At 56.5% G+C, this 15,306-nt stretch overlaps 5 protein-coding genes across 5 annotated transcripts; 3 read left to right on the forward strand and 2 right to left on the reverse strand.

Moving 5' to 3' along the window:
• Window positions 1-1,294: 1,294 nt before the first annotated feature.
• LTHEOB_11316 (uncharacterized protein) lies at window positions 1,295-3,574 on the forward strand (the record flags this gene model as incomplete). Its single annotated transcript, XM_035508059.1, has 1 exon — window positions 1,295-3,574. One exon carries the CDS (start codon window positions 1,295-1,297, stop codon window positions 3,572-3,574), a length of 2,280 nt encoding a protein of 759 aa, XP_035366533.1.
• Window positions 3,575-6,142: 2,568 nt separating this feature from the next.
• On the reverse strand, window positions 6,143-7,648 carry LTHEOB_11317 (uncharacterized protein; the record flags this gene model as incomplete). Its single annotated transcript, XM_035508060.1, has 1 exon — window positions 6,143-7,648. One exon carries the CDS (start codon window positions 7,646-7,648, stop codon window positions 6,143-6,145), a length of 1,506 nt encoding a protein of 501 aa, XP_035366534.1.
• A 551-nt stretch (window positions 7,649-8,199) lies between these two features.
• On the reverse strand, window positions 8,200-9,483 carry LTHEOB_11318 (uncharacterized protein; the record flags this gene model as incomplete). Its single annotated transcript, XM_035508061.1, has 1 exon — window positions 8,200-9,483. One exon carries the CDS (start codon window positions 9,481-9,483, stop codon window positions 8,200-8,202), a length of 1,284 nt encoding a protein of 427 aa, XP_035366535.1.
• An 825-nt stretch (window positions 9,484-10,308) lies between these two features.
• On the forward strand, window positions 10,309-11,211 carry LTHEOB_11319 (uncharacterized protein; the record flags this gene model as incomplete). The annotated part of the gene is made up of 1 exon (XM_035508062.1): window positions 10,309-11,211. The coding sequence occupies one exon, from the start codon at window positions 10,309-10,311 to the stop codon at window positions 11,209-11,211; it is 903 nt and encodes a 300-aa protein (XP_035366536.1).
• Window positions 11,212-13,296: 2,085 nt separating this feature from the next.
• LTHEOB_11320 (uncharacterized protein) lies at window positions 13,297-14,226 on the forward strand (the record flags this gene model as incomplete). The annotated part of the gene is made up of 1 exon (XM_035508064.1): window positions 13,297-14,226. The coding sequence occupies one exon, from the start codon at window positions 13,297-13,299 to the stop codon at window positions 14,224-14,226; it is 930 nt and encodes a 309-aa protein (XP_035366537.1).
• Window positions 14,227-15,306: the final 1,080 nt, after the last annotated feature.

Raw genomic sequence — 15,306 nt, forward strand, 5'->3', positions numbered from 1 at the left:
CACTTCCGTCGTACACTGCATCCTTTCATGAAGTTCGCTGCATGTGGCCGCAGAGCTGTGGAAACAGTCGCAGGATTTGAGATTGGTTTGGCTCAATGCAGTCCCGGGGTTTTCGCCTTCCAGAGCAACCATTGGAAGATGGGAGTTGCATCTAGGTAGTCCGCTCTTTGTCGTGCTGCTGCGTACGGACAAGTGACTATCGGCAAACACGCCGTCTGCTCGGTGGAAACTTCCAACACATTTCACTGTCTGCCGCGCTGGCGGTTACACGTGCTATATACAGGCGTGTACTTTGATATTGTGTACTGAAGTGCTAAAAGGAGCGGCCACGTTGTGTTCGGTTCCATGTCGCACTGGTCAGTGAAAAATTCATCTTTAGTCCAGGCATGCCTTGCATGCGAGCTCGTTTAGCGTGGTGCGTCACCTCCTGAGATGATCAGAGTATCCTTTCTTTCAACTTGTTTAGAATTAAAGACAAAGTCAAAGAGATGGCCATGCAAACACGTGTCGGCGTATGAACTGTCTTCATCCATCTCAGGTATGGCCAAGACAAGGCTGAAGGTATTGTCAGCCTGCCGGCGCAGCGAGGCAAACAGCTCATTGTTTCCGTGATGGCTGGCGCGACAGCAGCTTTCGGATGGGCGTCAGCGCTGCGCAGTGTGACGAGAGACAATTAAGCCAAGGCAAACAAGAGAAACAAGTCGGCCAGATATGGTGTTCCTGGACGTCACAGGGTTCGCGCTTGCTCGGTTTGCCTGGCTTGCACGTTTGTTCCCAATTATTCTCTCCCGATCAGGCTTAGCTTAACCCATTTGGCAGTGGTATATCACCACCGCTCGCCGCGTCTCATCCTTTCGCAATCCTCAGCTTGCTTCCAACATGTGTTAATAGCCCACCGCCCTCATGATTTCCAAGATGTGTTAGCATCGCACCACCGGCCGTTCAGGCTGCCCGTCCCGTGCTGGGTAGCGATGCTAACACATCTGTTGGAAATCTTGAGGGCCTGTCTGCGCCCACCGGGGTCGGCAGTTAACACCCTTCCTCGATTCACTTCCCCCTAACACAAAGTTTTATATATCACCATGCCAACTGTTGAACAGAACGACTCCTCTGCTCTAAAACAATCACCGAGTCACCATGTATATCAGGACCACCAGACTGTGCTCCTTCTCCTCGATCCCGACATCCACGACATCCACAACCGCGCCCTCCACTCCCCACAGCTCCTCCACAACCCCCACATCTCAACCAACACTCCTCCATCCCCTCCATATACACCACAAGAGCAGCACCAATGTCGGCTCCCTTCCAAGACACCGAGCCCCGCCAATGCTACGGAATCTGCAGCGACGGGCAGCGGTGCCGCAACTCCATCAACGGCCGCGCGTGGAGGGTCGACAATGTGCGCTTCTGCATCCACCACGCGTACCAGGCCGAGGATCCGCTCGCCAGAACCCAGGCGGAGAACCGGCGCCTCCGCGCCGCCAACGGCAACCTGCAGGCCAGGGTCGCCGCCGTCCGCCAAAGCCGTGCCGACGCCCGGGCCGAGAACCGACGGCTCCAGGCGAGCAACGAACAGCTCGTCGCGGAGAGGGAACGGCTGGGCCGGGAGAACGGGCAGCTCGCCGGAGCCATGAGGGAGCAGGTCCAGCAGCTGACGACGGCCAACGCCGTCGACCTACAGGCCAGGGTCGCCGCCGCAGACGACGAGCTCCGCCAAAGTCAAGCCGACGACGTCCAGGACCAGCTCGCCAGAGCCGCGGCGGAGGCCCAGCAGCTCACGGCCGCCAACGACAGCCTCGGCGAGGAAAAGCGACGCCTCCTCGCCCGCATCACCGCTTCCGAGAACAACACGGCGCGGGTGCGTGGCGAGCTCGACGAGCAGACCAAGGCAAGAGCAGAGCTCGAAGCGGGGAACGAAGAGCTCCGGAGAAGGCTTGCCCAGGCCGACCGGGAGAGCGAAGTATCGCGCGCAGAGAACAAGGAGCTGCGCGACGCGGTGGCTCGGGCGGAGAAGGCTGCGGCGGAAGAGGCTGCGGCGGAAGAGGCTCGCCGGGAGGCCGTCGCCCAGGCCGCCGGCAAGCTCGAAGATGCCGAGGGCGAGCTGGCGGATTCGCGCAGGACCAACGCCACGCTCAGCGCCCAGGTGTGCGGCTTGCAGAGCCGTGTCGGAGCCCTGGAGGCAGAAGCGAGCCGGGCCAGCGCCGAGAGGGAGCGGATTGCTACTCAGCTTAGCGACACCGAGGGCGACCTCAAGGATGCTCGTAAGGAGAAAGCTGTCATCCTCACCAACCAGGACAACGCCGAGGCCCTGCTCAGGCAAGCCAAGGCCTCCCTCCGCCAGGCCAGCGCCGACAACGAGCGCCTGACCACCCAGATCCGCGACACCGAGGCCCAGCTCAAGAAGGCTCGCGAGCATAATGCCACCCTCACCGCAGAGCTCAAGGACAGCCAGGACAGCGGCGAGGCTCTGGAGGCCGACGTGAGCCGCCTAACCACCCAGCTGCGCGCCACCGAGGCCGACCTCAAGGACGCTCGCGCGCGCGACACGACTACGGCCGTGTCGCTCGAGCAGGCACAGGCCAGAGTCAAAGTCCTGGACGCGGAGGTCAACCGCCTGACCGCCCAGCAGAGCAGCGCCGAAGCCGAGCTGCGCAGCGCCCGCGAGCGCCACGCCGCGCTCACCGCCGAGCTCGAGGACAGCCAGGACAGCGGCGAGGCCCTGGAGGCCGACGTGAGCCGCCTGACGACCCGGCTTCGTGAGATGGAGGTCGAGCTCAAGAACACGCGCGAGCACGACGCGACCACGGCCGCGTCGCTCGAGCGCGCGCAGGCAAGGGTCGAAGCCCTTGACGCAGACGTCAGCCGGGCTAGCGCCGACAACGACCGCCTCACCGCTCGGCTTCGCAGCACCGAGGGCGACCTCAGGGCCGCAGGTGAGAAGAACGCAACCCTCGCCGTCGACCGGGACGAGATCAAGGCGCAGCTCAGCCAAGCCCACGCCAACATCGACCGCCTCACCGCCCAGCTCAGCGCCACCGAGAGCAACCTCCGGGCCGCTGGCGAGAAGAACGCAGCCCTCGCCGTGGAGAAGGACAACATCAAGACCCAGCTCAGCCAAGCCAACGCCGACAAGGACCGTCTCACGACTCAGCTTCGCAGCACCGAGGCCGACCTCGCCGACGCCCAGGGCCGCATCGACGCCCTCGAGGAAGAAGCCAACCGCCTCACCGTGCGGCTCAGCGACGCCGACGCCGTCGCCGCGACCCAGGTCCGCATCCTGTCCGAAGACGCCGCCGCCGCCGCTGCTGCCCTCGGCGGAGCCCGCGCCGCAGCCGTGAGTCTCGCTGCGACTAACCGCGACCTCAGATCTCGGCTTCTGCTCGTCTTCTATACGACGCGCATCAGCATGCTTCGCCGCCGCTCCGTCGCCGCGGCCGAGCGTGTTGCTGCCGAACGTGCTGTTGTTGCCGAGCGCGCTGCCGCCGATGAGGAGAGCCGGGCCGCCGCCGCTCGCGCGACTTTCGCGTTGGTGGTAGCGGGCGTGATGTACTTGATGAGGCGGCGCGGATGAGGGAGCTTCAGGGGTGAATGGTTGCGAGCGTTGACTTTCCTCTCCTTAGCACTAGAATAGATATCAATCAGTCTCAATGCTCATCTTGCACAAATGTGACATGTGGAACCTCAAAGCTAACAGGCTGTCGAGATTGTGTGAGCAGACAGATGGACGACATTTACTAACGGCACCGCCAGACCCATTGCGAAGCCATCCTTCCTGCCACAGCGCCCCATCTTGGCCATTTCTACCACCCCCCCCCCCCCCCCCCCCCCCCCCCCCCCCCCCAAACCTTGAAGCCGGGATGGTGGATTATCCCATGTGCATTTAGCTCAAACGCACGTTAAGCTCGCACATGACTCCGAGCCCTGAATTTGCAACTCCAGTCAGTTCCACATCCTCACACCAAGCATTACCTGTCCATCAACCAGACCACTTATCCTACCCCTCCGCACCCGGCCCATTGCCGTGTCCTTCGAAACCAAACCCCCACGAGAGCTCGGAAAAGGTGCAGCCAGCCATCTACACTGCCGAATATCTGCCCCGTCGTTCTTATTCCCGGCGTCCGCTGGCATGTCTACTGCGTGCGGCAATGAAATTGAGATCGCAGGCAGCCAGACGATCGGAGATGCAAAGTCAGCGCTCGGAATTTGTGAGAGCTAATCCGGTGCCTGCGGCATCTCGCCGGCTGGGCTGATGGCGGCTTTAGGCAGTGGTGGCAAAGGATTCTGACGGCAAAGATAAGTCGAAACGGATTGAAGGGAGACTACCAAGAATATTATCCCCGTGCGTTGCATTCATTCTCCTTGATAAGATCATGATAATACGAGCCACAATGATCACCGTAGCCAAGGGAAAACAAATCATCTTTCTCCCTCCCAAGCATGTGACAATAAGGCTCGAAATTAATCCACGTTTGGACGAGTTAGTAGGAAGCAGGCACTCGGCCATTGTTCTGAGCTCCTCTCACCCGCGTCGACTACACATCATCTTTGTTCAAGCATACGAGTAATGTTTTACTACGTGGTCTCACTAGAGATTAACACGGAACATAGTACTGACCGACCATAGCTATTCACATTCCATTCGAGTAGATACCACGCGCATCAACGATGCTCATGTTGCTAGCTTCCAGCCCCCTTTCTCAACAAGTAGGATAATCAACCACGCAGAGAACCTGCCAGAGCGCTGGACACGCACGACCGGACAAGTACGGACAGTCCAGTAGTTGTGGCCGTAGAGCTCGCCTACTACGTAGAAAGGCGGAGACGTTTCTTCCTTACGTCATCGTATAACTTGCTCTCAACAATCAGCTCACACGCCATGCTTCCCACCGCGGCGACCCAAATGTCTCTAGTGAAAGCGTAATTTAGCATAATGGCTCCGCTAATTAAGAGGATCAGACAAACATACCCGCTTATCCCTCCAATCGTAGATGATGCTGCGCGGTTGGCGGCGACGAACGGCGTCTAACCGGCCGGTAGCAGGCCCCGTGACAAACTATTACGAAACAATAGTCAGTGCAAGGAGCTCCTCTACGACATACAAACCAGGTGGACATACCTCCGTTAGAGTCGCAGTAGAAGATGACGTAGTCCACACCGCATTCGGGCATCCCATCGGGGCTGTAATGGTAAAAGCTTCGTCGGCCATGCTCTGCAAGGACTGCAGAGGCCGACAAGAGAGTGAGAACGAAGTTGACGAGATGGCGCATTTTACGAGCAGACAATCCAGAGTCGTATGTCTGAGAGATTGTGAGGAATGCGAAACGATGAAAGTGTGCGATGAGTAGCAGTAATATACTGCTGTTACGGAAGGTAATCAGAAGAGGATTCAGGAAGAATCAAGCCGTTGGCAAAACAAAGGTGGAAAACCCAAGCAAGCGAATGCAGGAAACAAGTGCAAGCCGATGCACCTGTAGTTAAAAAAGCGGTTAGCCTTATAGTAAAACATGCCGGCCGGTCTACTTGTTGTTGAAACAGTTTTACTTCCATGAATTTCTAGGCTAGAGGTGGTAGGTTTCGGAAGTGCGTGGAGTAAGTCAAACGACAAGCCACTGTTGAAAGAAGCTCTCTTCTTTTGCCACCGAGCATTGCCATAGTGCGTAAGACCGAGATTCAACTCGTATGCTCGCTCAGAACCTCGAATCTATTTCCGATGGTGTAACAAATCGTGAAAATGACGATGCTGGAAAAGCATTTCAGGGTATTTGATTGTGATTTGGTAAAGCTGGAAATAATTATTGGAGAGGCGGAGATGATGCTACTCGCCACAATTGCCGTCAAAGGGACGACCAACCTATGTCTGAACTGAAACTGGTGTATAATTCTCCATTAAGGATGCGTATCATCGGCGGGACATGTACACTCCTATTCGTCATACTATCTCCTCGGCCGAATTCATCCACCGCATGTCCAGTGATTACATTTTCAGGTTGAGCGTTTCCTGAACCGAGGGATGAATAATTCATCACACGTTTCTCAAAATCACAAAGCTACAATACAATACTAGTAGACGTGCCGGTAGAATACAATCGGCTGAAGAGAAAAAAGCCAGATTGAAATCAGATGCACCCGAAAAGGTCATTCACTCAGCCTTTCCAGTCATCTCAAGGGGGTTTCCCCATTCTGGAGCCCAGCCGTACGGGTATGCTTGCAAACACCGATTGTCCCGCCAATACACTCCATGCTCGTACCAACAGTCAAGATATTGACCGACTGGTTGTTCTTCGTCTTCGCTGCTGCGTCCGTTGGCGTGCTTCCACGCTTCCCAAAAGGCCCTTTCGCGATCACTCGGCCCTTCCCACCTTCTGAAACCCATCTGGTCCTCACTCCAGTCCCGCCAATACCTCTCCATCGGCCTTCCCAGCTTTCGATAGTATTCGAAGAGATGCCATCTCGGGAACTCCGACCACGGTGGCCCGAACCTCTTGTAGAAATCATGCTCCAAGACGAAGCCGTCGTCCCCTCGGTCGTCGTCGTCCGACTCGCCTGAGACCTGGCCGCCGCCGCCGCCGCCGCCGCTGCCCGTGTATAAAGCATGATGAGCTGGCGGCGGTCCGCGACGTTCAGAATCCTTCTTCTTCCCCTCCTTGCGATAAGCGCGGTCCACCATCTTTCGCATCATGGCGATATTGTCGCGGATCTGCTGCGCGTCGTCCTCCTCCTGCAAGGCGAGCCACGGGGTTCTCGGGAAGTGGACCGCGTCGAAGCTGGGGGTCGGCTGGGCGGCGGTTATGGTGGCCGTGGTCGGGGCCGTGGTCGTGCCCGTGACCGTGACTCTGATAATGCGGCGGATCCGCTGTACGATGATGTGCTGGATGGCGCGCAAAGGGTTTATCACGAAGAGGACCGCATCGAAGATGCCGGTCGGCTGGGCGGTTATAGTAGCTGTGGTGGTGCCGGCGGTGGTCGTGACGGTGCTGGTGGCCTTGACGGTAGTGGTGGTCGTATAGGGGTAAGTAACAGCAGTGCTGATGAAGGTGCGGGTCTCGGTAGTAGTGGCTGTAGCGTAGGCTGTGGTAGTGAGGGTGTTCGTCTTGGTAGTGGTGGTTGCATAACGAACAGCTGTGCTGGTGTAGGTCAGCGTCTCGTTAGCGGTGGCTGGAGCGAAAGTAATAACTATGGCGGTAACGTAAGTGGTAGACTCGACGGTTTTGGTGGTCGTGGCGGTAGTGGGGATGGTGACCTTGGCAGTAGTGGTGGCCAAGAAGTCGGTGTTGGTGGTCGTGGTGATGGCCGGTGGGTGGTGCGATGCACACATCCAGGACAGTCTTCCGCGTGGATCGCGTATCTCTGTGACGAGGAAGAGGATAGCCCACGTGATGAGCACGAGGACAATGTGCCATACGATGATGGTAACGGTGTTGGCGGGCGGGGCGGTTGGGTCATGGCGGGCATCAGACGTCGACATTTCATTCAGATCGGAGATCTCCGTCACCATAGAGCTGCTGGAGTGCCTACGAGAGATAGGACTCTGGCTGGCGGGACTTGTCCTGCCACTCAAGGCGACATTGTCGATGTTGATCGGCGGTCTGAAGCTTGTTCCCCGTCTGGTGCGCCCAGCATCCAGTTCAGCTTCGAGGGACGACATGGCACGATGTATACGAAGTCTAATGCCGGAATGCTAGATTTGAACAAGGGATGGAAGAGGAGTGGTGGGAAATTTTTCACTTTGGTTTTGCGGACAAAATGAGAAGCCTTTATCCCCATGCGTCGGCATCAACAGCAACAAACGCGCTCCGGTCCGTGCTATGACACGCACTCCAATAGGTGAGACAGACGCTGCAGCAGGCAAACAGAAGCAGCAGGCACGCGAGAGGTCTTCGCGGCCGGTGTTGTGTCCCGGCTGGACCACCAGAAACATGTGGCTGCCCGATTTCATTGTCAGCGGCAAGAACCCACCATGCACGGCTCCGGACCACGGAAAGGTGCGGACTTCATTTGTCGGGTGCAGCTTCATCTCCGGCATACGGTCAGTGAAAGGTGAGCCTGCTGCAACAGCAAACGCCACCGAATTGATCCACCAGCACGTCCAGCACTTAAATTTTCAAGTTTACCGTTTTCTGAATTGAGGGATGGATTTCTTACTCACTCAATTACAATACTAGTGGATGAAGTCGGCCGAGGAGATACAATCAAAAATCAGAGCCGAGTTATGAGGTATTCAATAAAACTCTGCAGCCTCAACAAGAAAGACTTCATTGGCCCAGGCGGCATTTCCCATTCTGGAGCCCAGCCGTACGGGTATGCTTGTTTGAGTCGACTATTCTGCCAATATATCCCATGCTGGTACCAATAGTGGAAATACTGACCTGGTGGTTGTTCTTTCTCCCTGCATTTATTGACGCGCTTCCAAACTCTCCAGAAGGCCTTTTCGCGTTTACTCGGTCCTTCGAGCTCTCTTGAACGCACCTGTTCCAAATTCCATTGCAACCAAACCTCCCCTACCGGCTCTCCGATGATCCGGTTATATCTGTAGTCTCGCCACCTCTGGTCACTCGACCACGGCGGCCCGAACATCCTGTAGAAATCAAGGTCCAAGTCGTCGTCACCATCCTCTCCGTCGTCCGACCCCCCGCCGCCGCCGCCGCCGCTCGTGTCAGCCGACGATCCGGCCTTGGGGTCGTCGGGCCGTTTCTCGCCCTTGCAATCCGCCTCGGCAAACTCCTTGCCCTTGTTGATGTGCTGCGAGACGGCGGTCAGCTGGTCGGGGGTCAGGTGGAGCGGGTGGATGGCCGCCTTGTCCGGGTGCCAGTGGCGCGCGAAGCGCTTGACGGCGCGGCCGACGGCCTTGAGGCAGGCGTCGCGCTCGTCGGCCGGGGGCGGCTTCTTGGACGGGGCCGTGGCGTTGAAGGCGCGCAGCGGGTCCGTCGCCAGGTAGACCCAGTCGAAGTCGGCCGGGCGGTTCGGGCAGACGATCTCGGCGCCGTCGGTGCCGAACATGGGCGTTGCGGTCGGCGTGGCGGTCGTGGTGGTTGTGGTCGTGGTCGTCACGGTCGTGGTGCCGGCGGCGGTTGTGGTCCGCAGTTTGACCGTCTTCGTGGCCTTGAATGTGGTGACGGTGGCCGAGACGGTCGTCGTGGCTATGGCCGTGGTCGTGGCCAGGAATTCGGTCGTCGTCGTCGTGGCAGCGGCGGCCGGGCACGTCACGGCCGGCGGGAGGTGGCGCGATGCACACATCCAGAACAGTCTTCCGCGCGGATCGCGTATCTCTGTAACGAGGGAGAGGAGAAACCACACGATGAGCACGAGGACAACGCGCCGTGCGATGTTGGCGGTCGGGATATACGAGGTATTGGACGTCGAGGTTTCATTTAAATTGGGGTGGATGCTAGAGACAGGACTCGAGGCGATATTGATCGGCCGTCTGAAGCTTGTTCCCCGTCTGGTGCGCCCAGCACCCTGTTCAGCTTCGAAGCGCGGCATGGGGCAATGTACACGAAGTCGAGTACTCGATGTAGCGGGATCCTTGAACAAGAGGAGTAGTTTTGTTAGTCACCGGACAAAGGGACATTTTTCCTACTGGCTTTGAGAACAAAAAGAAACTTTTATTCACATGCGCCGGTATCAGCGGGCTGACCAGTAACACAAAGCGGGACTGAACAAAGCAGGTCGGTGATCAGCAACAAACGCGCGCCCGCACCACGCAAAGCACGCCCATGAGGATCAACTCCAGCAACTGATTACTTGCAAGCCTCGGCGTTCAAATTCATTTGGAACAGCCTCTCGCTTTAAGCAAATTTTTACATATTGTTCTTAGGATTCAGCCAGCATTCCCGGCTGGACCACCAGGAACATGTAGTCGCCCGACGTCATCGTCAGCGGCAAGAACCCGCTCTGCATGGCCCCGAACCACCGACTTTGTTTTTCGGGTGCAGCATCAACTCCAGCGTGGGTGACTTCCAGGAGTGCATTCTCAGGCCGAGCTTCGCTACGTACATCATCCGACATCGAGAGCAGCTCTCAGCGTACCTTCAAGGTCAGCCTCTGCTTCGGCGCAGTTTCAAGCCGGTGAAAGACGAGCCTACTGCAAAAGCAAACGCCAGGCTTGGCGTCCCATGTCGACAGCCGGCCACGTCGCATGCCCACGCATGGCTACCTAGGCACAAAGAAATCATGCAGGAACTGTCGTCGACTTCTTCCAGCGCAAACACGCCGGGCAGCCGTTATTAACTCGCGGCACTCTGGCATCCGAGCCAACCCAACCATCTCCTTCATTATCCATCCCATCAGAAGTCATTGCAAGCCATCATGATCCAAGCACGTACCACGACCAACATCACCCAGGACGACGTCCCCATGTTGCTGGATCAGATGACGGATGCCGTTCGTCAGAGCGTCCTCCCCTTCCCCGGCGTGAGTGTCCCGGAGCTTCTCCAATGCCTCGTCGACCGCGGCATCTTGGCTTATCCCCCACCACCGGCGGCCGAGCAGCCTTACGACACAGAGAGTCTACTTGACCAGGCCAGTGATGTTTGGAATACGCTCGCCAGGTTGACCGTCGAGGGCGAGGGCAATGACACTAGATCCAAAGCCATGCGGGAGTCGGCAATCATCGCCAACGAGGAACTCCACCACCGCCTGGCAATCATCCAGGGGGCACTCAGGTTGATCCATCAGACCGAGCAAGCCGCCCCCGGCCCCGACCCAGGCCTTGAGAGCCGCCTCGGCCATCTGCGCAGCGGGAAGACTTGGACCATGCTGCGCCTGCGCCCCATGCAGCGCAAACTTCAGCAAAATCGCCTGGATTCCGACGAAACCGCCCTCAACATAGCCGCGTCCCGCCACGAACTGGACGTCTCGCGCGCTTCTAGAAAGCTCACCGAAGAGGAGACCTTCCGGATCAGGCAGGCCGTGAGGGCCATTGACGAGGCGGGCCTCGACGGCGCGAGGAGGGAGCTCAGTGCCACGACGCGCGTCTTTCGCGACTTCATTCAAGACACGGCCGACAACGCGCTCCGCGCCACTTCACGCATGCTCGAGTTGGAATCGGGCCTGGAGAACGACATCGAGGTCATGGAAGCCTCGCTCGACCAGACGAGGTCCGCTGCAAGGCACCTCGTGCATCAAATCGGCGAACCGCAAGCCAAGCTGGATGAGCTTGCGACCCTGCGCATTGTGGTTGCTCGCTTGGCTGACACGGCTCAGACTTAGCCTTGGGAAGCTTCGGTCCACATTTGTCCATGCACAATCCCAGCTCTGACAGGCGAAGCATGATTTACAAGGCTCATCAAGATTACGTTCCTACTATCGCTCTTCTTTTGTGTATCTCTGGCTTTTTGTCCTCTTCGAATTGGGTGTACTCGGAATGAGGCTGTATTTTCACGTCTTCAGCCCCTTGTTTACACCTACTTCTCCCTTATTTTCTTCGCTGGGGATTTCTTCTACAGATGGTTTCCCCCTTCACAGCTACTTTCCCCCTTTACGGTCGTTTTTCATTTTTACGGCTGGCATTCCCATTTACGGCTGTTGCTCGGACCCAAAGGCTGTCTGATTCTATTGTTAGACAGAGATACTTTTCACTTATCATGGCACTGCACGTAGGCATTACGAATTGATACATCACATGAAAATTCCGCGTCGCATTCTCCAGCATCAGAGAGAATCATTTTGATTACTGAAGTTAAGACATGGCTGTGACATTCAAACTCCCCCAATTAGATGGATGGGCAATTTTCTGGTCGAGAGTTTACATTTAAGATATGCTGAGGAGACGACAACCTCCAGTGCAGAACGTAGCAAAAGCGCACCATGTCTCGGAGATCCAAACCACACACACACATCGCACTCGCTTAGAGCGGTCAAACTAAGGGTCGTGCTGAGCGCTGCATGGTGCCACGCTCTGGCTGGCGGCGCGATGGAACGTTCAATGGTGTCTCCACTCCTTCTGTAGGGATAGACAGGGAGTGCATGAAAAGAGACGGGCAACCGCCCTTGGCGCGCGGGCGGCGGTGGGAGTGGGGCGTGAAAGTCTCTGGCATGCGACCGGCCGCGGGCGTTTGCAGTCTGGCCTGGTACCTGTGACGGGGCGGGGTTGCCTGCGCAGTTGTCTCCATGCAAACGTCCCGCTTTCCCGGGAAGCCACTGGCATGTTCAGGCTGCAGTTTCTAATCTGACTGGGAGCTTTTCTGCCTTTTTGCCGTACCTCGTGCGCCTACTTCGGCGGCCAAGTACGCCGCACGCCGCCGCCAGGAAGAGAAGCCAGTGGACGTCGCCTGAATCAGATCATCTCACTGCGGTTGTGTTTGAAATCTCGCACCATGGTGGCAAATTATACACTCACAATGCCGCGTGGTTTGTCCTTTGGTCATCGCAACTGGGCCCCCAACACAACCCACTGGCAATTATTCCCCCTCTGAGGAGCATTTCATGGCCTTTGAAACCCTCATCGAGCCATACCTCCCCAATGCAAATCTCATTGACGATTCGCACTACCACAACTCAAAGAGCGAGAGGGTGGGGAGCACTGCTGGAGGCGGTGGTGATGCTCTCGCGGCGCTAGTCGTGATTGAGAACATTGTTGGGGAACAGAATGATGCACTGCAGAAGTTTGCGGAGATATCGAGAGCAGCGACATGTATTTCTTCGGCTTTCTAAACTTCTGCAAATGAGGAAAGGTTTGGAATAGTCTGGTAAACATATTTGCCTCATTCTTGCTATTGGGCGGTGGTCGTGGGGAATGTAGAGGCTGGCCATTCAACCCTTGAGAAACATTTGCAACAAGCAGCCCTTTGGCGGGAGGTTAACGATTTAGAGATTGCTTATTCCGCTTGCCTATCTTATTCCTTTCTTACCAAGACGGCAATTATAATTCTTTATCTATCAGGTTTAGCTTGGCCTCTTTATTAGTACTATATATTACTCCTCGCTGTGTCTTCTCATTGACATCCCTTCGTATTCATTAATATACTTTCTATATATATCACTAGCGGCATTACCGGGTAGCCTTTATTACTACCGTCATAGTTTCTAATAGAGGTGTTACTAGTCTGTCTATTAGAGATAGGCTTCTATTCTACTAGACCTCATAACGAAACCTCACCCTAACACTCTTCCTCGGCCATCTAAATAACACCAAATCGTATATAACACCATTGTCTAGAAGATGACAGCTTCCCTGTTCAAAAACAATCACCGAGTCACCATGCATATCATCAGCACCGAGTTATGCCCCTTCTCCTCGACACCCACTCCAAATCCACTACGCACCGACAACTACGACACAAACCGACAACTCCAATGGCTCTCCCCCAATCCGCTTCCCAACAGGGCCACGGTTCCTCCGACTCCGAGGCTCCTCCTCCAAACCCCGGAGCACCGACGACGATCTTCGACGACGACGCCGACGACGACGAGAGACGCCAATGCAAGGGCATCTGCCGCACCGGCTCCCAGTGCAAAAACCACATCAAAGCGTACTCCTGGAGAGTCAAAGGCGTGCGCTTCTGCTACTACCACGAGTACCAGGCCGAGGATCCACTCGTCAGAGCCCTGGCGGCGAACCGACGCCTCAGCGCCCGGCTCGCCGCCGCCAGCCTCGGCAGCGAGGGCGAAAACCTCCACCAGAGCCGCGACGAAGAAGTCATCAAAGATCTGGAGGCCAAGCTCGCCGCGGCGAACCAGACCGTGGCGAATCTCCGCCAGAGCCGTGACGAGGAGGTCCGGGATCTGAGAGCTAGACTCGTGGCGGCGGATCAGGCCACGGGGGACCTCCGCGAGAGCCGCGACGAAGAAGTCAGAGATCTAAAAGCCAGACTCGCAGCAGCAGACCAGACTGCGGCGAACCTCCTCCGCCAGAGCCGCGACGAGGAGGCCACGGCTAACCGGAACCTTCTGGTCAGGGTCGCCGCCGCCGAGCGTACCGCGGTAAGTCTTCGCAGCGAGCGTGCTCGGCTCGAGCGGCGGCTCGAGGCTTCCGAGAGGGAGAAGGCGGAACTGGCGAGGAAGAACGCGGAGTTGGCGAGGAAGAACGTGGAGGGCGATAGGACGACGAGGGAAGCGCTGGAGGTAGAGGCTAGCGAGCTTCTTCGTGGCGAGCAGCAGGAGAGCTCTGCCCGCGCGCTTCAGGAGGCCGCCGAGGGGGCTGGTAAGACGGAGAAGAAGAAGACGCCCAGCGCCGTCGCCGAGAGGCTTAAGAGCAAGCTGAGAGTGATGTGGCGCGGAGCTTGAGGACAACGTCAAGGCCCTGGAGGCAGAAGTCGACCGCCTAACCACGTCTCGCTTGAGCGGCGCCGAGGGGGAGCTGAGGAGCACTCGCCGGCGGAACATGACGATGCCGGCCGAGTTCAATGACACTCGGGACAGCGCCGATGCCTTGGAGGTCGGTTCCAGCTGAATGGCCATGCAAGGCACTTGTCAATTTGTCTGCAGTCCTTAGTATTAGCATAGTGTTTAAAAATGCTTCTGCTTATTACTTACCCATAAGCTGTATCAACGTGAATCGTATGGAGAAGCGCTGGCCTCGTGATAATGTCTCTCGCGCCGTAGTACTTGGCGCGCATAAAGGATTCACAGCTATATTCACGGGAGTACATGCAGCGTAAGCCGCTTTCGCTAAAGGGCCCGTGTCATAGCAGAACAAGCTTAGGCTTTTTCAAGCAGAATTGTACCTACTCTGCCTTTTCCACGCCCACAGCTTTTCGACACCAGCAGCTCTCCGACGCTCGTTAACAAAGAATCTTCCGTGAATTTCAAGAAGGAATCATGGTTATTACAAGAGTCGGGATGGATCCGAGCGTAGGTCTGTCGGAAATCGTAAGCATGACGGCATATGGTAGATTCGGCGGCCTTGACATGTAAGGGCCGTGCGTATATTTACGTCTGTTATACAGGAGCGAATACCAGCTGAACAAGCCATGGTTAACCAAATAACGCACGCTCTCCTTAATCGGACTCATGTAGATTTCTTTCATGCGAGCAGACTCTATGTCCCGGTCCTGCGATGATTTCCAGGCGTGCAGGCGGCCATCAGCCAGAGGGTGTTGCAAGAATGCATGCCGGCGGAGAAACAAGTCTAATAATCCGTAAAAACGCGAATTACAACAGAACTTGGGCTAAAACTTAGCTTCAAAACTTGTAGAAGTATAGAAGTTTTATTTAGTGGAGTTCTTATTGATTATTAATAATTTCATCATGAGGAATTCCGGTGTAAGTTAGGACGAAGTTCAATTTTAAATGACAAAAGCGCCGAAATGATTCGATTTTACCTCTCCAATTTGCACTTAAATACATTTACGTAAGACGTTGAAT

Source organism: Lasiodiplodia theobromae, assembly GCF_012971845.1.
Source record: "Lasiodiplodia theobromae strain AM2As chromosome Unknown scaffold_47, whole genome shotgun sequence".
Taxonomy (NCBI): Eukaryota; Fungi; Ascomycota; class Dothideomycetes; order Botryosphaeriales; family Botryosphaeriaceae; genus Lasiodiplodia; species Lasiodiplodia theobromae.